Source organism: Parasteatoda tepidariorum, chromosome 7 (assembly GCF_982258835.1).
Source record: "Parasteatoda tepidariorum strain Cologne lab strain chromosome 7, Ptep-v5.0, whole genome shotgun sequence".
In the NCBI taxonomy this organism is placed as follows: Eukaryota; Metazoa; Arthropoda; class Arachnida; order Araneae; family Theridiidae; genus Parasteatoda; species Parasteatoda tepidariorum.
Window position 1 is genome coordinate 20134997 of NC_141761.1, and position 27487 is coordinate 20162483.

At 29.3% G+C, this 27487-nt stretch overlaps 2 protein-coding genes across 6 annotated transcripts in view; one reads left to right on the forward strand and one right to left on the reverse strand.

Moving 5' to 3' along the window:
* The window catches only part of LOC122271814 (voltage-dependent calcium channel subunit alpha-2/delta-3), a 485956-nt gene that overhangs the window by 395300 nt on the left and 63169 nt on the right, over positions 1-27487 (reverse strand). The gene's annotated exons all lie outside the window — the stretch shown is intronic.
* On the forward strand, positions 6632-27321 carry LOC107442142 (U9-ctenitoxin-Pr1a). Its single transcript, XM_016055617.5, has 4 exons — positions 6632-6876; positions 10821-10929; positions 25324-25442; positions 27125-27321. The coding sequence occupies exons 1-4, from the start codon at positions 6832-6834 to the stop codon at positions 27161-27163; spliced, it is 312 nt and encodes a 103-aa protein (XP_015911103.3). The 5' UTR covers positions 6632-6831; the 3' UTR covers positions 27164-27321.

Here is a 27487-nt window from a genome sequence, read left to right on the forward strand (position 1 = left end):
ACTTTTTTTAAATAAACATACCTTTTAGTTTCGGTTTATTCCAATTCTTGACATTCTATGGGGTGTTGGCACAATCAAGTCGCAATCTGGAAAAGCGGTTTCAACTAGTTTGTTCAGGAGAGCATTTGAAAAATTAATGTTAATTTTACTTTCTGAGTCTTTCGCTATATCTCGAGAATTTCATTTGTTTTCGACATAGAAAGTTCTTGCTCTTAATTATAAAGTTCTTTTATCTATAATTATCATTGTTTTTTTAATCGATAAAAACCGAAAAAAAATTTTAAGTTTTGAGGCATACACATTTTTAAAAAATAAATTATAGAATGTAACTTTCTATGGCAAAATATAAATTTGAACAAATTCGGTTGAATAATTCCAGAGAATACGAATTTTAAATATACGACTATTAAAATGTTATAAAAGTCTGTATACTTTAAAATTTTCCGGCTATTATTAAATAAAATTTTAAGTAATTTTAAGTAATTTTAAGTAATTCGTTTAAGAAAACTCTTGAAATATAACGAAAAACGTAAAGAATAAAATTAAATATTAAGAGGGCCAAAAATTCAACAGCTCTCTTGACCAAACTATTGAAACCATATTTTCTGAATTGCTGCTTTCAGCTTCATTTCGAGTGACAGAAATCATCATCTCTAAATCTTTGGACCAAATTCGAGTTTCGAAACAAATTTTTTTGATGATTAACGTAAAAAATTAGCAATAAAATTAACAGCAAATTAACATAAAAATATTAATCAGACAATTATGGTGTTACAGAAATGAGCATATTTCATATTATATTTTATGACCGTCGTTGAACAACCGACCCAATTTTGGGTTTACGACTACTAACGTTCAAATTCGTAGCCTTGTAATTTTGAACTCAATCCAGAAAACGAGGGAACTCCTGGATCATGCATTGGGTGAAATTTTGCTGGAATTGACCAGCATTTGTGTCACATGGAGAGGGAATCCACGAAAACCTTTCATGTTTAGTTACTCCCTGGGAGTTGCTGTTCTATTCCTTAGTGATAATGATAAGTATCGGTAATCTCTTCGTAGCATTTGACTGCCCTTGGTTGATCCTCCTGAACGCCAAAATTGAGGTTAGAATATGTTTCCTAAGTCTATAAACCACAGAAAGATTCCCACTTAGCCATCTGGCCATCTTTATCTAACTTTGTCATACCTCTAGTCATCCAGTAGATTTCCAGCACAGTTCTTCGGACAAATGTTACCTAGAGATCATTGTAACAAATTGGCTATCTCAAATTTTTAATTTCAGAAACACAGCGAAATTCGCAGATTAGCGATCAAAAATGCAATTTTTATACTCATTGCGGATGACGTCATTTCATTACATAGCCATTAATTTACATATTGCAGTTTTACTTAGCAACTTTTATTTAATGACATATTCAAATTTCTTCGGGATTGGCTTATATTTGGGAGAGTTTTTCCTTAATTTATGATAATCAGTGTAAACTATAAGGTTAAAATTTTCAGATTGCTTCTAGTCCTTGTATTTTAAAGGTCTGAAGTTCAAATATGCAATTTGAGAAATATATGTTTATTCAGAAAAGTAAGGTTTTGAATCAGATTTCGTAACTTAAGTAATATTAGCATATATAAGTAGACATTTAATATGTAAAAATCAGATCATTAAAAAGGAGATATTCAGTGTGATATCTTTTTTTTGTACCGCTAGTAATGACTAATAACAGAAATTAACGATGTTTTATTTGCACCATGGGTGCAAGTTGGAAAAAAGGCCAAGACTGAAAATTTTTTGACTGAAATACCTAACATACACAATACCCCCTCGACGTATGCAAACTATCTAAGAAAGCTTTACCATAATACATCAAGTTTAAATACTGTACAAAAAATATTTATTCATCTGTCTTTTGATAAAATAACAACAGGACATAAGAAAGTAAACCAATAACGTACACCTAAAAAATATTTTTAAGGACAGAAAGAAGAAAATTCCGATTTCCGTCTTCGAGTCAGTCTTGTTTCCGTCTGACTTCGGTCCGCGGACATTTTCGAAAGACGGAAATCCGTCCTGTGGACGGAAGACTTGCACCCATGATTTGCACTCAGTTCTCTTCGCTTTGGATTTTAAGATAACATGCAGATTCGGTCGGGTATTTCCTCATGGTGAAAGGATATTGTCATATTCTTTTATTCTTTGTATAATACTTGCGAGACAATCAGAAACCATAGTTTCTAATAGCTAACCATAGCTTTTTTTTATCTTTTCACATTTGGTACAAAGATATTTTAAAGTTCAGATGCATTTTGAGTCTTTTTTTTTTGTCTAAAATATTTATTTGGATGTATCACGTGTGAGGAAAATTGTGTAATTGCCCTGGTTCAGAGCATTTTTTTAAAAAAACATTTCTCATTTAAAACATTTCTCACTAAACAATAGTTACAAAGCGAAAAATATTGCCTAGTAGGTTTGGGACACATTTGTGTAAATCCTAGAGAAAAAAAAATAAAGTATTGAAATTCCCTTTCAATAGTATTGAACAAATGTTCAATTACTTTTTTTTTCAGATCGGATTTTCATGATGCACTTATTTAAATTGATAATAAAATATTCATGTCGACGTTCCTTCTTTTAAAATTTCAGTTGTTGTGCAACACCAGTATGCAAATCAAAACGAAAATCAAATATCGATTTTCGAACGAAAATCAAATCTCGAATGTTACGAGCGACATTCCAAATCTACATTCTAAATAGGATAGCCACTATAAATTACTTTTACCTCCCAAAATAGAAAACAAAACAAAAAAAACATCCGATTAAATAGCCCTCTTTCGTGGCGCATTGTCCGCCGCCATATCATTAGTGTCAGCAGCATTTATCCTCTTTAGGTATCGTATCAAAACCACCAAAAACCTTAATATAAATAAATCAAAACTAGCTCATTCCAAAGTACCTTCCACGTGGTCCTCACCAACGACATCACCAACACTATAACCTTTTGCTTCGATTACCGTAATTTCCTTAATAGCCCTGTGCCTAGAGATAACAGTCAAGAGTATGGGGCACTTCACATTGTGACGGGGTGCAGGGGCGGCAACAAATGACGCCCTAGCCATTCCACCCTTTTCTAGTGATAGATGGGCTTACGTGGTGCACGATAAAGATCGGTTGCTCTCTGTTTCTCGTGTGGAAATTCACAGAAGCGGACGCCAAAGGAATTCCTTCCCTTTCCTCGCGAACAGATTGGGGATATTTTGCGATCAAATATTCCCAGTTGAAAAAGGATCCCTGATCGATTCGAAGAAATCGATTAGTATCGCTTAATCCTTATCTAGTTGAAATGTCTTGATTCATATGAATGTAGGCCCACGAGAAGAAAATGGTAGAAACGATATTATGTAAGGCTTATTGGTTTGTAATTAAGTTGTAACTATACGCTACAATTAAAATCCACGCATTATTTATGATTGCGGTTTTAAAGACCGGTAAATATACAGGTAACAACATAATTGGTAGTAACAGAATTAAATAACAGGTAAATGGAAAGTTCATTTGGACTGGAGACAAGTAAAAAATCGAGTTAATAATTGATTAGAATTAAAGTATTAAAAATCAAATAATAAGGATAAGCATGTTGTAGTCCCCCCCCCTTAAAACAATAGAATAAACCAAAATTCTGTAGAAAGTATAATGAATAGTAAAAATTAATTTTTTCAGAGTGATACAAAATAAAACAGTAGCTAAATCCTAGGAGGAATTTGATGAGTATACGACCTAACAAGTAATAAATCTCCTCTTAAAAAATTTTTGCAACTGAAAAATTATGCGATAAAGTCGAATATTTGCTTCTGTTAAAAATCTAATTTTAAGCATTCATTTTTAATTTTAAGTCAATTGGTGAGGATTTGTAAGAGCTTTGAGTTCGATAAAGTTTAGAAATGCAACTTCCAGAGAAAAGCTGTAAAATTCTTTCCCGTACCTACTGAGTAGACTCAAGTCCATAAGTAGATTGTGTAGGGTTTAGCAAAAATAGGAAATTAAATTACTCATATTTTCCTCTGCATAAAATTTTTAGTTCATTATTAAAAACGTTTTTATTATTGAAGAATACACAGAAAAAAATTCTGATAAAGTTGCAAAATTGCATTGTAATAGCATTTCTGGTAAAGAAAAAAAAATTAAAAAAGAAAACAATTCTGTTTAATTAAACCGATATATTCGGTATTTAAACCATTTACTTGGTAATTTTTTCGTTCATGTGGTAATGCTTTACCGAAAATTTAGGTTTTTAAAATTAGAGTTCTTATCACCACACAATCAGTAAAAAAAATAAAAAAAATTAAGTGTAAATTTAATCGAAGAAATTGTTTTTGGCTACTCTTTAAGGTTTCTTAATACAATTACGAAATTTAATTAATATTTTCATTTGTTATAAAGCCAAATTTAAAGATTCACTTCACAAAAATCATTACAATAGCACTTAGGTAAAAATTACCGACCTTTACAGTGATCCCATAGAGCCAGAAACATCATAAACTTTACCCTATTCTTGTAGTTTTTACCATACTTTTTTATTAGAGCAATGTAGCTTCTTTGTAGTCAACATAATTGAAAAGAAAATGCTAAGAAAAAGATTTTTAATTTCTTGCAGCATATTTAAATATTTTTTTCACTTTTAAAAATTCAGATTGATTAAAATTTTACTTTTTTTTAATTCTATAAAAAAGTGGTTGGTTTAAATGATGACAAAAATGAAACGTATTCCTTGGAATCGCACAAACTATAAATTCACAAGAATTTTAGTTTTTATAATATAAAATAAAGGAAATGAGATGAATAATTTAATCTATAAGCATGTACAAAATTTCTACAATTGTGTATTTAATTTTTTAATCTTTTTTTTCTTCTTTTTTTAATAGGGCCGGGATAGCCTGGTCGGTAGGGAGCTGGACCCATGTCCGAGAGTTCGAACCCCGCCGGCCGAAGACTCCCCGTGTAAAGTGACTGATGCACGCTAAATCTATCGAGTCGCAAAAGTCCTCCATGTTCCCAAAACAAATCAATACCTCTGGGGGTACTGGATTGGAGATCGATCGTTCTCTGATTCAGGACAAAATTACGATCTGAGGATGAATGAATGGATGCATGAATGAGTCCGCCCTATAAACGGGTGCGACGTATGGTGTGGCAGAAGTCGAATTCTTGGCCATAGATGGCGCCACTGAAAAACAAGAAACGCACACTCTGCCTTAAATTTGCCCTGTTTCACCAAGCAGGCTTGCCCGTGTGGCAAATCGCATTAGAAACAACAACAACAGCTTTTAATCATTATAAAAAACTAGACATAATAATAATAATAGTAGTAACAAGTTTAGCTATAATTATTAATAACTAAATTATGACGTTTAATATTTAATAACGACAGTAAAGCTATGATTAAAAATACGAAGATATTGGATAAACATTTAATTTTAAATTGTCACTTTGTGAAGGATCATTTTAGAGAATTCAATCTCGGCAATTTTTGCGCTTTATTAACCATAAAATACATTCGTTTCGGAAACAAATAATGTAAAACCGGACATGAAATTTCATTTCAAATGTATCTAGTAAGATTAAAAATTTTACTCTCCGCTATTTTCTCGAGAAATTTTAGCAGTTTTTGAAATGTTAACAAAGGTATGGAACTTTTTGGTGTTGAAACCCATAAAAGACTGTAGAAATTGAGAAACGGAAATATACATTTTTTACAAAGTAATTAACTTAAATAAAGGTTTTCAAAAGGTCTGAATTATTTCAATATCATCCACACATCATTGGAAGTCATTAAAGTAAGAAAAGTTAAACACCAGAAATGTCATCTGTCAGTTGAAGCACTTGTGTCAAACTCTGTTGTTCCTAAGTCAAATTCCGTTACACTAGAGTAAAACTCTGTTATATTAGAGACAAACTCGATTATTTACTCGCCCCTAAACATTAGGGCACCAACTGCGAGGTGACAACTGAAAACTTCACCCCTTTATTTAAAATCACGCTCTGCACTTTTCAATTTAAGGAGATATATTAGAAATATAGAATTATATTAGAAACATTTTTAAAAAAATTTTTATTTGTAAAAAAAATTAGAAGAATTTTTTGTGAGATTTGGGTATTTCTGAAACACTGTATGAATGTTATTATATCTTTAACGCAAAAATCATGTATTACGATACTAATTTCACGAAAGTATAAATTATTATCCATCATGCTTTCAGCGAAAGAGTTTCCGGTCGCTTATGTTTGATATTAATTTTATTTTTGTCCTAAGATTTAAGATAATTAAAATATTTTTTTAGATTTAAATAGAAAAAGAAAAATTGCTCAAAAAATTCGAAAAATACGATAAATTAGAAAAATTTTAGAATTATACCATTATTCGTCCCTTAAATTTCTTTCATATGTAAAAAATACGAATTAATTTTTAAAACATCATAAAATATCATGAAAAATAACAAAATTTAAAAACTTAAAAAGTTCTTAGAGGATAAGTTTTGAAAAATTAGCTAACTTTCAGTAAATGCATTGCAGTCAAGAATTTATCTAAAGAAAGTTTTTCAAATGAAACGTACATTCTTATAAATAATAGACATATATCCTTCTCCATCTGTTACCTAGAGATAGCATAGCTTTTATTCCCACAAATTTATCACTTTAAAAAAAATCAGGTGCAGTTTTTTGTGTTCTTAACCCTTTATTTCAACTGATTTATATACCAAGCATATTTTATAATATACAGGAAATAGTTTTCAGCTTTAGTAGTTTAAACATTCAGCTCACGTGCATAAACTTTCGAGATGCAAATTTTAAATGGTATTTTGATTTTCGGACTGTGTTTTGCAGTAAGTTTTCTTTTACTATTATAAATATTTTAAGATGCATTTAACCGTTTAATGATAAGATAAAGGGGAAATCAATCTGAAATGATTTGAAATTCGAAAGGTTCGTGATTTTTTCTCCATGCAGTTACAGAATTTTCAAGTAATTTCAGACTTTTTGAGAGTTTTAATAATAAAAATGTATTTAATTATTTTTTAAAAATTTTCTTTTAAAATAGTTTTATAATATGTAATGAGACTCAGGTTATGGTTAAAAGCTCATAAATATTAAAACGAAAATGAGTAAAGACTGGTATGAAAATTCTTTTTGTCATAGTTACTTGTAGGGAAAATTAAAATATCCATAACTTCAAGATCTTACTTACAGTTATTAAATATATAGGACCATTCTTTCAACGAGAAAAAATCAATAGTGATTAATAATTTAAAATTAAGAATAGAAAAAACTAATTTTTTTTCACGATGGCCAACTACAAATGAAATGGTTTTGCGACAAGCTTTTCCTTTTTTCCGTCTTATTTTCAGCTCAGGAGCGGCACTGTGGGCCAGAAGACCGTGATCTTTGGCCAAAAGTCAAAAATTAAATTTTCAACTAAAATATGTGTAGGCAGTTTTAATATAGCCCAAATTAAGTATTCATAGTCATTCCAAACATTATAATTTAATTTTTGGACCGACGAGAGTACAATATAATGAAAAATATGTTAAAGAAGATTTTTTTATATGTAACTTGTAAATTTTTACTTCAGAAATATATATAGGAATTTCAACTCACTGTAACATTTTTGTCAGAGTAATTAGTCTGAAATTATAGTACAATTTTTCAATTTGTTGGATTAGTTAATAGTCTTGACAAACTTATAGTTTATATCTTATCATTTGACATTTTGCAGCTATGATGCAGCTTGAATGACTTTCGAAACTTAGTTCCAAAAAGTTCCGCGAGGTAATTAGCTAAACTTTTTTTCGTTGTCTTCTTTCGAAAAAACCTGCCCCATTTTGCCTGTATTGCAAAGGTGGACTAAATGTACCGAAAAACAAAAATTACGTTTTTCTTTCAAGTTCTCGCGTTATTTTGTAATATTACTTCGGAAATATAATTTGCTTTTCATTTTTAATATAAAATTATGAAAATTATCATATTTTCATTACTATATTTTTTACTCTTGCTCGCCATATTTCAGCAACCATTTTGTTTTTTTGGGTATTTTTAGTGTATTTCAAAATTTCAACTATGAATTCAATTTACCTGCACATAAAAACCTCCAAATTTTGAAACAAATTTTATCGGAATACTAATTTTGACCTTGAAACCTTGGATGCTAGCTCACTGTGCGCGGATATGACAACTACAAGAAATAGCGCGAATATTCGTTCCATTTTCAAAGGGGCTTTGAAACAGGGTAGAAAAATCATTTTGGTATCTATGAAAGCTAGTATCTATGAAGAAAAAATATGCTTTGTTTAGTAAAAATTGCAATAATGGAATTATAATTTATATACAAATAAAATAAAATATTTCTCACAGCAGAGTAAGAAATCGATATAGATAACATTGTAAAAGTAGGAAAATGGAGCATATGTTTCGAAGAAAACAATATTTGAAGATTATATTTTATTTTATAACCGTCGTACGAAGGGCGACCCAAATTTTGTTCAAAAAAAATAAAAGTTTGATCTAACTTAGGTACCCTAAGAAAGTTTAATGTTTAAAAAAAAGAACAAAAACAGATGAAGCATCATATAAAAATTCTCGGAACAATGAAGAATTGAGAAAAATTTGAAGAAAAACTGAAATCACCATTTTATTTTATTTTAAAACAGCCGTTGAATAGCCGATTCAATTTTGGGTTTGCGACTACTAATAATCAACTCAGTAGTCTTGTAATTTCGAACCCAATCCAGAAAACAAGGGAACTCCTGGATCAAGTATCGGGAGATATTTACCTTCGTGGAGGACTTATTGACGGAACTAGCCCACATTTGCGTCACATAGAGAGGAAGAACACGGAAACCTCTAACGGTTAGCCTAACGGCCAGAGGACTCTTACCCATGATCCGTCTACCACTGAGGATATTTTTACGCCAGTACTGTGGTGAGTGCAAGCCGGATGCGAATTCGTATTAGCCAGCCATTGATGGAACTCGAACCCGGTTCACCTCATTGGAAGGCGAAAGCTCTATCTCTTGAGTCAGCATAGCTCAATGTTTAAAGTTTAAGGATTCCTACATAACTTTATTGGTGTTTGTAATGCAACAAAAAGTATTAATTTTGAAAACATATGACATACATATTTTACTCAGCATAAAGTTTAAGAAAATTTAAAAATAACTATGATAATGCTTTTAAATAAAAAAAATTGGAAGTTGGTAAATTTTTGAAAAGTTAGTATTAAGCTCACTATAAAGAATACATATTTTGTTTATTAACTATGTTAAGCTAAAAACACCTACAAGAATTATCAGACTAAATACAGTTGAAAAAGTTTCAATAATTGATTGAGTTAAAAACTGCAAATAATCTATACGTCTTAAATAACTCCATTATTTTAAATGAATAACAATCAATTGTATTAAATTTTGTTATGTATGTTCCATTCGTTAAATTTTCTTCGTATAACTAGTGGAGAAATATAAAAAAATCCTAGAATCTTGTGCAAATCTTTACAGCAGTCATCGAATTTTCTATCTTAATAATTATCTTTTCTCGAAAGTAGGAATCAAAACTAGATTGAAGAAGTTTTAAAATTAAATTTATTCTTTATTGTTCACAACAATTATTCTCTTGCATTGTATTAAATTGTGTAAATAATTACACTGGGAAAATTTTTTTTTGTTGCATTTATACAAATACTTGATCTTGCCTAATTTAGGTGAGGGAATTTCAAAACTGAAATTAATTTTGCTCCTAAAGCTACAGATTTTTATTACAATGATTTTTCCAGTTTATTTTTTAGTCGAAATGAATGAGAGAAAAAAAACATGGGATCGCATATATTTTGCAAACTTCTAGAGAAATTAAGGCACATCACCAGGATTACATAGGAACCTATTACTAAAAATTACATAGAAGCCTATGACCAGAAATGACGTTGTACGTGGCTAGGGGTGTTTCCCTATTATGACATATTCAGAAGGACACGATAAATAGTTCATAATCAGAAGGTACCTCTAGCTCCGTAAAACGACAATTCCGGGCATAGGTTCCTATTCAATTTTAATCCTGACGATATGTCCTAATTCTCTTAGAAGTTTATTGAACATGAGAGCAATCTGTAATATTTAACGTTTTTAAACTTAAACGTCGAATTTTTCGACGAGAACTACACTACAAACGTCAATAAAAGAACTGTCACTTCGAGAGAGAAACAGATTGCAGATTTGAAATCAGCGAGAATAAAGTAACTAAGACCTGGTGATAAAAAAAAATCTCATGCAGCAGAAAAAAAGAAAAAAAATGTTCCCCTGTGTCATCAATATGCTTTTTGCAATGCTTTTAAAAAAATTTTAAGATAAAATACATTTGTAACTTATAGTACGGGTACTTTAATAATTTATAGTACGGTACTTTACGGTATTGTACGGTACTTATCGTACGGTTAATTTATAGTATGGGTACTTTAATAAGGTAACTAAGACCTGGTGATAAAAAAAATCTCATGCAGCAGAAAAAAAGGCAAAAAAATGTTCTTCTGTGTTATCAATATGCTTTTTGCAATGCTTTTAAAATTTTTTGAAGATAAATGCATTTCTAATTTATAGTACTGGTACTTTATTTTGCTTTTATGCCATTTGAATAAAATAAAGCATTTTTTTCAATTTAAACAATAAAGTTATAGGACTTAATATATGAATGTCTGTAAGTCGGAAATGAAAAAAAAAATATTCAAATTCTCTTTATAATTTATTTTAACTTTTATAACTTAATAACATTTGTGTTTTTTTAGTGTGCTTATTCCATGAAGTCTTGCATAAGTAACGATGCTTGTGAGGAGGGGGAGTGCTGCGTTTTTATGTCTTTCATAAGAGGTTTCTGTCATACATTAGGAGATGAAGGTAAGTACTAAAATAATGTTTGTTTAATGCAAATTTAAGTCCCGTGTAATGTACTCGAAATTTTGTTTTATAACCAGCTTCCTCAAAATCTAAGAAACGAATATCAACCGATTTTCTTTCCTATTCTTTCTAATTATACAGTCTCTTTAGTTCGTTTTTTGCACAGAAAATGAACTTTTGAAGTTTATAGGAGAGAGTCGGGTAGCCCCGCCCACTTATATATAAATAAATAAATATATATAAATTTATATATAAATATAAATTTATAATAAATTATAATAAATTATATTTATTTATAATAAATTTATAATAAATATATATAAATTTATTATAAATAAATATATATAAATTTAAAAAAAACATGCTTTTCAGCACTTTTCAAAATGTGTCGGGTAGCCCCGCCCAGATACAAAAATTTTATTTTTTGACTGTTTTTTCAGGTGTAAATGAAAATGACCAATGTATTGACAATAGATAAACCTCATTTATCATTTTTATCACAAAATTATTTCATTTATTACATATTTATATACTTTTAGTGAAATCTATCATTTTATAACAATCATTTAATAACAACAATATTTGTTGTTAAAAATGCATATAACATTCAAATTTAAAGCAATAAAATAATAATCTTTGCAACCGTACATTTAGCGACGAAATAAAATTGGGCTGTGATACCCGACATTCATGTGAGCGGGGCTACCCGAAATCCAATTTTTTTGTAAATTTGTAATTACTCGGACAATTTTTCACATATGAACTTCTTTCTTTGCGCAAATTAAACTTAAGACTACATACTTTAATGCTGTCTGCATAGAAAAAAATTTTTTTTTAGTATTAAAATGAAGTTTAATCGAAACATTCAACCAATTTTTCTTAATTTCATGACTACTGTAGTCAACATATTTTCAAAACTATTGTTTACCATGTTACCAGCTGCATAAATACTTGAGACTTTGAAAATAATCTTTTTTTTAATATAACAATTAATGTCCGATGGCCCATCGACTTGAAAAAATATTCTATACATATGAAATTGACAGTGGGTGGCGGTACCCGACACTCCCCTAAATAGTTGATATATAAATATTTCAAAAAATGTCTCTTTCATTATAAAGAATTCAGTTAGAGTTCACTTACATTTCACGTATCTTATATGAAACTGTAATTAGATATGATAAAAATTTCGGTTTAAATATAAAGCTGAGTTTTGAGGAAAACGTGGTTGAAGTTAGAAGATTCAATATTTTATGTGTCACATAAATTTGTACTGATTACAGTAGTTTCTAAATATGGAAAATATTTGAAAAGAATTTTTAATGCATAACATTTTACACAATAGTTCTGATATTTGGAGAAGTCGAGAGTGTAGTTACCGTTGTACGAAAGTATGCTTAAATTTATCACCTGCTAAATAATTTCTCCTTTCCTTAAAAACCATGTAAATAATCTGATACAAGAAAAATTGTGGAAGTGAGTAAGTAAAATGAATGCTAATATCCCAAAATCAAATGGTAAAATTCATACGGGGATCAAATATATTCTATAATAAATAATGAATAGATACAGGCCTAATTTCTATTTTTATTCTATTTTTAAGTCAAGTCTCATTGAAAAATGTTGTCTTTTGTAATACGTAAATAAAGTTAAGTTCAAAAGAAAAGGTGTAAATTTTTAAATATTAATGTCAATTTATATACTCTGGGCAGAAGTCCAGAAAATTTTGAATATTTTGTCAAACATCAATGGATTATATTTTTATTAATCGTACTGTAAAACAACTTAAAAGATTGTTTTTAAAATGGAGAGATGTGCATTATAATTTTTTTTTTAAATTTTTTCTAGTTTTTTAAAGAAAATGTGGTACTCAGTTGTTAAAATACTTCGCTGCACGAAATTATAAACAATCACATCCGTAAATATTAAACTATTACATTTACTAAATGAACATCACCTATGTATCCTATTTATTATTATTATTTTAAAGCTGCTTATCTTGTTGAATGATTTCTTAAACCTCATTACCTATTAGAATAATTGTTTTTGGATTATATAATTAATATATGCTTATAATTAAAATATTTTAATAAGTCATTTCATTCGTCGTAACACGGTTCTGAAAGCTTCGTGTTAAGTATTAAGTTGTATTTCTGAATTGTATGTTTCTGTACTTAGTTCTTGTCAACATTTATTGAAAATATACAAAACTAGTGGGCTGTACCCCATGCTCGCTAACGCTCGCCAACCCCCGAAAATTGCTATGCAATCTTATATGGTTTGCTACGCAAACCAAGCTCGCTTCTAACTTAGGTATATTGCAAATACACAAAATTCTGAGAATTCAAAACAATCATTCAAATCCATACAACAACTTTTTTTTTAAAAAATAATTACATCTTTTTAGTAAATACTAAGTCATTAAAATAAATTTGAATTGAAATAAATGACATGTAATTCGTTAAACCTATTAGAAATGTGCTATAGTATAATATCTTAAAGCGTAACAGCACGACTTAGACTCATTTTTCAATGAATAACTAATAACAATAATAAAACAAATAAATTCGTGATATAAATCAAAAATCGTCAAATAAATTCGTTATATATAAATTTGTGAAAAAAAGCGCTTTCTACAAAATACTGAAATAGAGATCTATCGACAAAGACTACTCTCTTCTGCCTAACTTAAGGTTATTTCTGTTTCCGTTTTTAAAAACGCTATATGTTGAGCCATCTCAGCTAGATTTGGCATGTGACATTTTTAGCGGCAATCATTGGTCGATTTTCTAGCGTTGCCATTCGGGGAGTTGAAATCAGGCTTTTTTTTGTCGCCGTGTAAGAGAAATATATATATAGATACTTTGTGAACAGCTTAAATTATTTTATTAGAAAGTCTTTTAATACAATTAAAACTTAAATAATAATGGCAGTTTTATATATATATATATATATATATATATATATATATATATATAGAATAGAGGAAAAAAACAAGCAAAATTTCAGCAACCTTAAAATCTCGAGTAGAATAACGAAATTGGAGAGGAGCAAAGATATTTATTTTCGCTTAAGTCACTCGGATTCAATGTTAGTTGCATGCGCAATTCGAATTACGTTATTGGAGATTTGGAAACATTTTTTGCTTTTCGGGTAAATTCAAGGAAAGCTCGTCTTATCACAATAAAATTTAAATGTTTATAATTGTTTTCTCAAAGTAAATAACGCATTTAGAAAAAAATTGTTCCTGAAAAGGTTTATATTTATTAGTCTTATATTTATGGATTTAAAGGTTTTTATTTATTGGTTTTCTTTTTCAAATATAAAGTTATTCAGATTATTACGAAGAAAAAAATGCAAGAAATAGATTTTAAGTGCAATTTAATATTATATTTTGTGAATGCTAGAGCTATCAGCCCCATAACCATTTTTGAAATTGTTCGATGGAAAAATATCATCACAATAATGAAAAAAATACTGTATATTCTTATCATAAAGCAATAAGCTGAAAAGTTTAAGTCTAAAATTTTTACTAATACGTTTCTAGAAATGATTAAAAAAAAACTAATAAGATAAAAGAAGCCTGCATATTAAGTAATATTACAGGTATAGAAATAATGCTATAAATTCATCTGTTTATCATGTATTGTTCACAACAGACGTTACAAAATGTATGCAGAAAAAAATGGTGAAGTTACTATACTGTATGGTAAAGGCATTTTAGGTAAACACATAAAATCATATTTCATTGTCAATACCGAAGCGCTACGGTAAAAATTACCTATCTTTTTGGTGTTCCCTTATAGCGAGAAACACAGTAAATTTTACCATATTCCCTCAGTTTTGACCAATTTTTTTTCAGGGTACAAAGTTCTGACCCTTAGGTAAAGGGAGAATTATAATTCCGTCCATATTTTAAAAAGACTACAAAACATTTCAATCACAAATGTACATAAAATGATTTTTGTTCTAAAAACATGCTCTTTCACGTTTTTGATTTGACCACGGTAGAAATAAATTTGATACGACAGATATTTTTCGACATTAGTGTTACATTTTCTCAATGGTGTAATACATTTTTTACCTATATCGATGAGTTACATAATATAATATAATATGGTTGAAGTAAGGAGCGTGTGGAGGCCATAATAGAAGGAAAATACCAATTTGGTAAATTCCCCCACACTCTAACGATAAAGCAAATCCTGTTTATCCATTTGCTGATATCTCCCGATGGCTTATTGTTAAAAAAACAATAATAGATAGGGGAGAGTGGGGTCAATTGTAACAGGGTACGATTGTAACAGAGCAAAAATTTCGAGTGTTGGGTTCTAGATTTGGCTCCTAGGTGGCGCACAAGGTGTATTTAATAAATCTACATGTACACCCCTGCTGGCAACCATTTTTATGTACTTTTGAAAGAGTTACATCACAAAAGATATTTTCACGGTACGTAAGTATTTTTTTTTTGGTGTTAGAATATTATATTGTAACAAAGTAATTTTGTTTAAACATATAAAAATTATTAACCGAATATGTAAGTGGACACCTTAATTAACATTTCAAAAACAAAAAGATTAGTTTTGTTAATTAACAAGCATTGTTTTTAACAAATTAAGCTGAAATAGCGACTTGGGGACTATTCTAACAATAAGTAAAGGGACGATTGTAACAGCTGAAAATAAATAATCTTATGTTTACAAACCATTACTTAACTCTTTAAGAATCACCAATAGTTTCCTAGATCATTTATATTATGTTGCATGTGTATTATTTCATTTGTCACCTTTCGCAGCATAAATTAAAATTTTTCACTCCTTAAAGTTAAAAGTTTAACCCATTTGGTCTCTGCTCATTATTATTTTTACTCCTAAAATATCACTACTATTTTGATCAATAAAAAATATATCACAACTATGATAATATGTATAATTAACTATGTTTTAGTTGAATTTATGAACTGTTACAATTGACCCCGTAAGTGGGGACAATTGTAACAAGTGCACGACTGTCAAAAATTGTTAATAACTAATATAATAACATTTAAAATAGGGTATTTATTTGTTTTTCTAGTAGAGGATAGTCTACTTTACTCGTCTGTCAATTAATACTAATAATATATTGGATTTTTTGTTAGTTAAAAATAGTTAAGTAAAAAATGTTACAATTGACCCCACTCTCCCCTACCACATGAATTTTAAGCCGCGGGACGTAAAGGTAGTGTCATGGCAGATTGGCATAATGAAAAATTCTTTTACATTGTCGTTATTCCACAACACAGGGAAACTGCTCAGATACTATCAAACAAAGAACAAAGAAAGAAATATGGACACATTCAAAAATTAAAAACATATATCAGCAAAATAAAATATTAAGCCATCTCTTCTACAGAAATGGAGACATTTTCTTTTAAGGCATCGATTTCATATAAAAATTTTATGAAACTTTCTAACAGTCGGGCTGAGAGGCCTTCAGACATCCAAAAACCCCTTGTCCTAATATGTTAAGAAGTTTAAATTTTCAGTGAATGCACAGCTGCTAACAGATGCTTATTAGTATGGGAAGATATCTAAAATTTGGCAAGTTATCAATAGATAATATTACTAAAACTATAGCAAACCCTGCGTTATTAGTATTAAATTTAAATAATCTGGCTACAACCTCAGCACCAGAAACGCGGTTAGAATTTAATATAATCCAGCAACTAATACTTTTTTGTGGCCTGAGAAGCTTAGCTTAATGAAAAATAAAGCTAAAAGGAGATTTTGATATTCGATTTGTCGTAACACTGAATTAATGAGTTATACACTTGCATTGAATTAAAAAGTTGTTGTTGTTACTTATGCCAATTGCCAATACCAGCAAGTCTGCCTCAAAATTTTAAAGGTAGAAGGTGCGTTTCTTGTTTATTTCAGTGGCGCCATCTATGATCAAGAATACGACTTCAGCTACACACATGTTGCAACTCGTTTTACAGGGAGGACCCAATCATACTCCATTAATTCATCACAAACTGTAAGTTTTTACCTGGACCAGAGAACGATCAATCTCCAATTCAGTACCACCAGAGGTATTGATTTGTTATGGGAACTTGGAGGACTTTGGAACCTCGATAGATTCGACGTGCATCAGGTAATACACGGGGTTTATTCTGCCATCGGGATTCGAACTCATGTCCTCTTGAACACGAGCCCAACGTCTTACCAATCAGGCTATCCCGGTCCTTAAAGTATAAATTAGCATTGCATTGATTTTTAAGAAAAGAATAAAAAAATATTTATATTCGCTTTTTATAAAATGTGATAAAAAATAAGAATTGATTTGACTTAATTATAATATTATTAATAATGATAAAAAATAAATTAATAAAATTAAAGAAATTTTTAAAGTTAGAAAATATGTAATCCCAATAAGGACATTATAAGTAGGCTTTGTAGATAAAAAATTTTGAAGAGAGCACCATTTCTGAAGTATTTATAACAGTCTAAATTTTAATTTTTAGCCTTTTGAATTTTTTGTTGTTGTATTCTTATCCTATATAACCAGATGATAAGGTTTTTAAATAACCATATTATATGCAAACCTGCATTAAACTGTATAAATTAGAAGAAAAAAAAGACATTTTTTTAAATGTTTTGATTTTATTTAATAATACTTAAATTGAATTTTAAATAATAGGTGAGATTTCCTTTTTCTGAGATTGATTTGTATAAAACCTTGGTAGGTGTCGCTGCTAGCAGTTTCATTGCATATCCTATATATACTCCAAAATAATTGATAGATACTTAAATACATCAGAAGTAAAAGATATTTAAAGTAATTTATTCTTGGGGGGCAGGAGTAAAATAAATAAGTGCCATTAATTTTGCTCACGACGCATCATTTCAATATCTATATCATTAGAGTAAATAAGCTTATCTATTATTGAGTAATTACTCTCAATTTCAATTTTAAAACATGGCATTATATATATTCAGCAAATAAACAAAGATAAACGAATTATTTTCAGACAATCCTATTCAATTTTTTGAACGTAACGCTAAGCTTAGCTATCGCAGTGCAAAGCGAGAACTCGCTTCTATATATAGAATAAAAACTCATTCGCAACCTTAAACAATTTATATGCAAATCTTCATGCGAATTTCCACTTTCGTTTTCATTATGTTATTATTTCGTTTTTCTTTTAGCCAAAGATTTGAAGAGGAAAAAAAAAAAAACAAATGCAAGAAAGTTATTTGGGGTAGTGTTTCGTTTTTTCTCTCCCTGGTTACTTTTTTTTTTTTCTTTAAAATCTCATTTCCTTTCGTAATTTGCATAACTGGGTAATTTGAGTATTTAAATATTAGAATTGATAAAATACTTGAGGAGAAGAAGGAAAAAAAAAATCTAAACTTTCATCGAAGCTTCTTGATTTTTTTTCTTCCAATGAGCATTAAAGAAAGAAAGAAAAAAAACTAAGTTAGATTAATTATCTTGAAATTCTGTGTAAATTCAATTTATTTTAATAAAGTGAAACTCTCTTTTGGAGATTTCAAGCTGTGATTGGAACGATTAAAGAAAAGTCTTTTAGCTCCACTCTGAACATTTAGCTTAAATTATTGACAGATTGTATTTTTATTTTGTTAGAGTGTGCATTTTATTTTTATACTTAAATATGAAAAATTTATTTATTTAACAAAGTATGGTTGTGAATGTTTTGTGGTTTTATGGTTTTGGTTATTGCGTGGTTTGTTTTTTCCTTTCATATTAAATATTACATGCTGATATAAAATGTGAGAATATAAAAATAAAATTATATTTTCCGATTTTATAGTATCTCACATCTCCTGTATGTATAATATATATTATCTCTATGATATATTCTCCCATTTTGGCCTTTAGTTTATTCTCCCATTTTACAGATATATCTATGGTGTATTCTTTCAATTTATTGATATACCTATAGTGTGTCCTTTCATTTTATAGATATAAGTTTGTATTAGATTTTACATACTAATATAAAATGTGATAATATAAAAATAAAAATTCTCAATATGGGTGAAAAACTTGTAATTGGTTTTTTCCCCTCGAATATACGAGAGTGGACAGAAAATTTCGAACGTAGATACAAAATGGTACTTCAAACTCTTTTATAGAACGATTTATGTCCATTTTGTTACACCAAGATGCCGATTTATGACAAGAAAACCTGTATAAACATAGTGATTTCTTAAAATATTTAGATTTTTTAGAGTTTGATTTCACTTCGTTTTATCACCGGTGATGAGCGTGAATCATATTTGAACTGAAAAAGGAGAGAAAGCTCGATAGGGTTCAGAAATAATTCCGGTTGACGATGTCAATTCTGAAGGACATAATAATTCTGAAAGACAATGTCATGTACGACCTTTACTCTTTAATTATGAACAGTTTACTTTATTTTTTCACTTTTTAACTTAGATTGAACTTGAAATGCATTCTCACGTAATATCCCGATTGTTTAAGTTTGTCCGGAACTAAACGCACATGTTCGAGATAGTTCCTTCAAATTTCGATTGGTCAGTTACTTCAGAAGATACATACGCGAACGTATAGGATAACTTAAAATTCTTACTCTCTCTAATAGCATCTTTATTAGCAATATACGCAAAGTAAGATTAGTCGTGGATTAGTACACGAATACTCTGGTTTGAGTCGTCTGCACTTCAGACGATATATTTCTATTAAAATAATTGAGCGCAAACATGAAAAAAGAAGATTTCACTTTAAAAAATCATATGATGACGCAAAAACTATTAGTTGAGCCGCGTATGAAGAGGGATAGAAAACGGGTCAGCTAATTTGCCCGACATTCGGTTATCTGACTGCCCAAATACTTGACAATTTATTTTAACAACATGCACATTTTCCCGACAATTTAATCCCAATGTTTGACCAACCGGGCTTTCATGTAAAAGAAATGAGTATAGTTTTTTGTTATATTTCGTTATCGTTTTTAGAATATTGATCTCGGTTGCTTATAAGACTTATTCAATATACTACTACCAATTTGACTGTAACTTGGAATAAGAATCTGAGGGGCGCATTGTTTTCTCTTTATTCAAAAGAATTTCATGAGGATTCAAATTTAATAGGCGATGAGATAAGAATAATCGGTTGCTATAATAAAATCAACAGTCCAGGGCGAAAGGTCTAATAGGCGTTAAAATAACATTGCGCCAGTGATATAAAAATACGGCTAAAAGGAAAATTGCACTAAAGAGTGTAGACTACATAATTAGTATTGTTGAAAAATTAATGGTTAATCCGTTCAACTATATCTATCAATCAGTTAGAATTTTCCATATTTTTTTTATCGGACAAACAGACTGTCGAACAAAAGAGTTGTCAATCGAATGAAATTGTCTGGCCAACGTACCGTCCAGACTAAGTATCTGATGAGCAAACGCCCCAGTAGGAAGACAAATGAATTATCGTGTAAACGAAGTCATGCAATTGAGTTGTTGGATAACCGAGTGTTGTGGAAAAATGTTCCAGATCCAAAAGAAAAATCCGAAATATTTCATAATATACAAACAAGTTTTTATTTATAATATATTATTTCAAAATATAAAAACAAGTTTTTTACTTGCAAAAAAAAAGGGTTTACAATAAACCACAACATTTTTAGTTTGCTTTAGCTTACAATAAATTAAGTTTGGTCTAAAATCAAAAAGCTTCGACCACATCCATACAGTCATTCAAAAATAATCTAACATTACCAATCATTTGAGAGCACATTGTCTTTGATTGATTTTTAATAAGTATTATTTTTACAAATTAGGGGGGGGGATATTTGTAATGCGCTTATTTATTAAACTCTGTTCTGTTCATTTATACTCTGCCTCTTCTTAATCAAAATATTTTGTCAGCTTTACGCTTTAAATTAGATTCTATACAGTAAAAAGGGTAAAACGGATCGCAGATTTGAAGTGTAAAAATAGCAAAATGACACATTAGCTGGTTCTAAATATATAAATCCATACAGTTGTCTCCGATTTAAAGAGATGATAAACAACTTTATTGGTAATAAATTCGCCTTAATGCTCCTCTGTTATTTCCTCTGACAATTCAGCGGAAATTATCCCTAAAGCCTTAACTCCGCAAACTGCTGTAAATATCCTTCCATACTTCCATGCGCCAATGACACCTTTGGGACAGCATATATACCAGAAAACGACACAGATTAAAATCAATATAGTAAAGTCGCAGGAGAGCCCTCTTGGCTGAAAAATATCAAACGCCGCATTATAATATTCTTCGGAGAATAAAAATTATATAAAAAGTAATGGAATTGCTATAAAATACTTTGGAAAGTTTCATTTTCGCTTATGTAAATATATATTTTTTTGAAACAGGATGCTGGTAAATTGTATTTTGAAAAAATAACATAATAATTAATACCAGCCAACTTTGGCAACTAGCTGAATGAGCTTTCAGAACTATCTTGTGCAACAAATAAACTTTAATCATAACCAATATGACCAGCACAGCTTCATTAAAATATTCACACTTTCTTCCTATACTAGCAACTTAATTGGTATTAAAAAATATGCACTTAAGTTTTTTTTTTACCGTCTAGGAGTGACCCGAGGCTTTTTCCGCACTGAAGTACTTTGATTTAAATTTTAACTATTTTCAAGAGATATCCACTATATTTTCAAAGTTTATTACATATTAAATTTTAGTAATAACATAAAATGTCTCTGGCAACCATTTTATCGCACAAACCACTGCTAGTAGTATTAGTTCGGGACATTTTAGCGTAGTTGTTTGTAGGTAGCAAAATTATTAAAATTATTCCTATTTCTGTTGCGAAATAGGATAGAAAACCAATCCCAAATTTATTTTTACTACTACTACTACTATATATATATATATATATATATATATATATATATATATATATATATATATATATATATATATATATATATATATATATATATATATATATATATATATATATATATATATATGAACATAAAAAGCTTCTATTAATCTTTTTATGTTAGTTTCTTTGCTATAAAACAACTCTTATTCTATTCGAAATTCTTTCTCACACTTTTAAAAGCCACATCCTGTTCTTAAATCTATTTTTGGCTCAACTATGCATTTACTTAAGAGCAGGACATATTTCCCTTTGCTCTGTGTGGGAAACGCTCGATCTCTTTCATAAACCAATAGTAATCCTTGGGATTTCCCTTTTCCCCTCAAATATAATAAAATAGAGGGAAATTCCTTTGCTACTTTCCCTAAGATAAAAACTTAAGCACACAGTTTTTGAGTGCGAATTTGAGCTCCGCCTTTGCTTGAAAATGTCTTGAATATACTATGTGAAGCTAATAAAATATTTTTTGCCTTCCAACTGCTATCTGCGTGACCTAACAACACTCACCATGACTGCTACCCTTTCATATATATATATATATATATATATATATATATATATATATATATATATATATATATATATATATATATATATATATAAAACTATAGTACCGTGTGTATGCTTACAATTTTAACAGCCATTTTAGAAAAGATCAAAAAAACTAACTAAAACTTCGTAACTAAGTTTCCATTTCTATAAGATTACGAAATTATTAATATGAATTCGAGAAAGGCTTACCTAAAAAAACTGAAGTGAATGGTAGCTAAATATTACAAAATTATTCAATACCATTAACAGATTTATGTAAATCTTAAGAGATCTTAATTACCTTTATTATATAACTAAAAACTTAGACGTCCTGTTTAGCAGTTTACATGAGTAGTATGTCAAATCAATCCTACATTAAAATTGAATTTACTTGGCAAATAATCGACGTCAATCAGAACTTTTGATCAATCAGTGAAAAGTAATGAAACTTATTTGGAATTTAATAGACCAAGAATAACTTATTAACGCTTATCAACTATATCCGAGAAGAATATTGAAATTACTTGACAAATTATCAATTATGATGTTGCTCTACCGTTGGTACTGACCTGACCTAATTAAGCTTCGATGTCCGAAATCCTCGAAAATTAAAAGAGTTTATGTCTTCAGAAATAATGTTAATAGTTACGTAAACTAACTCATTATTTGTAAAGTCATCGATTTTATCGCTTCTATCACAAATAACGTCACAATTTATATTTATTTCTCAAAAATTACTCGGAGCAATCGAAAACTACAACAATGCATCTTGCGGTCGATTGCCAACCATGAATGAAATAAAAACTTTTCATTTTAGTTTAAGCTTTATCAATTATTGATATTGAGATTCAGCTACGTCTTTCAAGAAGTGTATAAACGCTCGATACGCTATTAATTTGAAATAAAGCAATCATTCACTTAATTTTTAGAGTTTTTCAACACCAAATTCGTATTGGTAACACACCACAGTTTTTACAGAGTAAACGGTAATCAGTTTGCAAATTTCATACTAAAATACAAAAAATAAATAACAACTAAGGCAATCTTCAGTGTTCATGATAGTTAACCTAGTCTATAAAGGAAGGATAACGAGTGCTCATATTTGTAGCTTTTATTCCAAAAGAAAGTGCATGTGTTTGCAGATTTAATATAAAAAGTAAGTGGAGGGTTTCTAGTGTTCATAAAATACGAAAAGTAAATAACAACGAAGGCAATGCTCAGTGTTAATGCTAGTTTACATAGTCCATAAACGAAGGATTACGAGTGCTCATATTTGTAGTTGTTATTCCAAAAGAAAGTGTATGTGTTTGCAGATTTAATATAAAAAGTAAGTGGAGGGTTTCTAGTGTTCATAAAATACGAAAAGTAAATAACAGCGAAGGCAATGCTCAGTGTTCATGATAGTTAACCTAGTCTATAAAGGAAGGATAACTAGTGCTCATATTTGTAGTTGTTATTCCAAAAGAAAGTGTGTGTGTTTGCAGATTTAATATAAAAAGTAAGTGGAGGGTTTCTAGTGTTCATAAAATACGAAAAGTAAATAACAACGAAGGCAATGCTCAGTGTTAATGCTAGTTTACATAGTCTATAAACGAAGGATTACGAGTGCTCATATTTGTAGTTTTTATTTCAAAAGAAAGTGTATGTGTTTGTAGATTCAATATAAAAAGTAAATGGAGGGTTTCCAGTGTTCATGTTAATAGTATTTGTTAAATAGTGAATATTATAATAAAATGAATGAAAGGTAACAAGTGTTCATGTTAACAGTTTTCCTAACGTAGTGAATACTTCAATGAAATGACGGGTAACCAGTGTTCATATTTATAGTTTTCCTTACAGTATAATTAAATTAATCCAAGGGTGTCAGGATGCAGGGTGTTCAGGATTAATGCCTGTAGTTTTTACGACAAAAAAGAAATTATTGAAGGGTTGTCAGTGTTTTTATTTTTCTCATAATAGAAGGAAAATGCTTTCATTGTCCATTTTTATAATTTTTATAACTAAATGAACGTCATCTGATGTTAGTTTCTAGTTTACATAATAACAAAACGATAAAATGACAACTCATGAAATATTTGAAAATAAATGAATAAAAACGAAGAAAATATCCATTTCATCCTTTTTTTTTTTTTACATTCTTACTTTCTTTTCCTATATGTCGGATTTTTTTTATGTACAAAGTATTTAAAATTGAGCTTTTTAAATAAGCCACTATAAAAAATCTCTAAGCTAAGCATTTCGGAAGATTGATTCTATCATTTAGAGAACAAGTTTAAATAACGAAAAAGAAAGGCAAATAGAGAAAGGTAAATAAGAGAGATAAGTCAACAAATAGTAGAGAAGAGACGGGGAGGGAAAGAAACAAATCAACAAGGAGGGAAGATTTTCTTATGAATATAACATTTGCTACAAAAAGTAATTTTATCAGCGAAAAAAGTTGTTGTTCGAATGTACTAATAATGATTCTAGTTTGTGAAACATATAACTGGTTTGCCTGACATTCAAATAAATACGTAGAAGGAACATTTTCTTGTCAGACAAGAAGTGGACTAAAATATATTTCACCCTCAGTGCTTTTATTATAGTTTTTTTTTATGAAATTCAAAGTGCAAGCTTCTTTTTCGTAACTTTCAAGGTAACCACTGTTAAATAGAACAAGTGGGATGTTATTTCTTTAATGAACTCATGAAATACACATTTCGTTTGCTAATCTTTCAAGATGGCCACCGAGTAAGGGGAACAAAGAAATGTTTTTTTTTTTTTAAGAAAACTCGATAATATCTCAGCTGGGAGGAAAATATTGTTCATGGTTTGTCTGGCACTTAAATAAATAACGGAAATAAATTATTTTTATGAGGCTAGAAATGGACATGATTTTTTTTAAAATTGTCATTACTTTTCTTGTAGTTTATTAATGAACTGTAAAATTCACGTTCCTTTTATTGATTTTTAAGGTGACCACTGTATAATGGAACCAGCGAAGACAAAATATGGTGAGAAAAACCTTTTTGGATGTCCGTGCAAGGAAGGGTTAAAATGCACGCCGGAAACGATAATCAAAGAAGAAGATGGGGTAAATTAAATTTGTGCTAGATTTTTAATATTTTTCAAAACAAAAATTTTTTTATTACTAATTTAATTAAATTACATTGAGTGTCAATGTCAAGTTTTAATAAATTTTCCAGCTGTTATCATTATTATTGTTAATTTTTTGTAAAAATATACCAGAATAATATTGTTTAATATTTCGCTCTCAAAAAAAAAAAATTTAATATATTTTCCACCTTTCCCGTAAAAACAGTCCAAATATTTGTTACGATTATCACTGTTCACTATTTTACTGTTACTATTTCAGTTTTATGCCAGAAAACGATGAAACTGTCAATGTAATTGCAAAGAATCCATTATTATTTGAGGATGTATGAAAATATCTGAAATTGTTTTTCGTTAGCTGTACAATTCCCGTGCATGAGGATTATAAATAAAAATATCCCGTGCATGAGGATTATAATGACAGGGGTCTGTCCAGACATTTTGTGAAAGGTCCGTTTTTCGTGAAATAGTGAAATAATTACCCACATTCTTTCAACCAGGGTCCGCTTTTATGAATTTATGCAAATAGGGTCCGTTATTGCAACAAAAAAAACTTTTTCAATGAGTTTTTAAATTGTCAAGTCATACAAGATTGTGTTCAACACTGTAAAATTATAATTAAAAAAATTATAATTAAAAAAATTAAATTTTAAAAAATAAACAACAATCGCTGCTTCTAAATTAGAGATGCAACATACAAATATTTGGTATTTAGCCTATACTGCTGAACGCAGAATATTAATTTCGGACGAATAATGGAAGAATCATCTGCCGAAGACAAAACTTAATTCGTTTACATCCATCTTTCTTGTTTTCGGCCCTGGAAAGGATTTATTCGATTAACAAAATAATAATGAAGATAAACAAATTTGTGAAGGGTCCGATTAAAAGAAAAATCATTTTGTTAAGGGTCCGTTTTTAAGTTAAAATATTTTGTGAAGGGTCCGTTTTTATGAAAAGATATTTTGTGAAGGGTCCGTTAACGGACGCAAATTTCTTCTAAATAGACCCCTGAATAGTATAAGTTCAAATAATCATATCCATCTAACTTTTTAACACTTGTTTGTTTAAGCTTCAACATAAATTTTTTGTTGTCTGATCAATAGACCGTCAGCTGAATGGTAGCGCGTCCGTGCTATAGGTCTCGGGTTCTATCCCGCGATCGGGCAAAGTTCACTCTGCTTTTCATGCCTTCAGTGTGTAGATAAAAAGAGTACCAAATATGCTTGGGGACTAAACATCGGATGTTCCAAGTTCGACTAACCAACATTATCTAGAACATGTGCTCCATCACTCCAGAGCGCAAGGTCAAGAAAACTGCGATGGGCACATTGGTCCATCGCGCCATTGAGCTTTAGTTTAGCAGTAAAATTCTTAAACTTTTTTGTTGACTTACCTTTATTTAATTAGAACGCTATAATTAAAAAATAGCGAGAGGAAAGAACTTTAATTTTCAAAGAAGTGATTAATGAGAGATGCGGAATATTTCTTAATGTTTTCTATTTCTTAATGTTACGGAATAACTTTTTGTTTTCAAACAAAATGCCGTTTGACATTTAAAATTTTAAATTGTTATTTTCTACAATAATTATTTATATTCACACTATAAATAAGTCTTTATGCCATAGAATCTAAAAACTTTTCAATAAATTTTATTTACAGAAAACCATTATGAAAAACCTCTCTTGTAAACAACCTTGAAGCAAGACAGATATTGATCATGGTGACTAATTGGCAAACTGATGAAAAACTTACAACATAATTTGCATAACGATAACTCAAATTAATGCATAACGATACAAATGTATGCAATTCAGCTGAATCGAAATAAACCAATGATTAAAATATGGAATGAAAAATTTATATTAATCATATATATATATATATATATATATATATATATATATATATATATATATATATATATATATATATATATATATATATATATATATATATATATATATATATATATAACAACAGGGCTACATCCCTGTTATAATTGTTGTATTCAGCTTTAATAAT

Coding starts and splice junctions, on each gene's coding strand:
- LOC107442142 (XM_016055617.5), top strand. CDS start 6,832: ATGCAAATTTTAAATGGTATTTTGATTTTCGGACTGTGTTTTGCA. Junction 6,877..10,820: donor TTTTCGGACTGTGTTTTGCA/GTAAGTTTTCTT, acceptor GTGTTTTTTTAG/TGTGCTTATTCCATGAAGTC. Junction 10,930..25,323: donor TCATACATTAGGAGATGAAG/GTAAGTACTAAA, acceptor TTGATTTTTAAG/GTGACCACTGTATAATGGAA.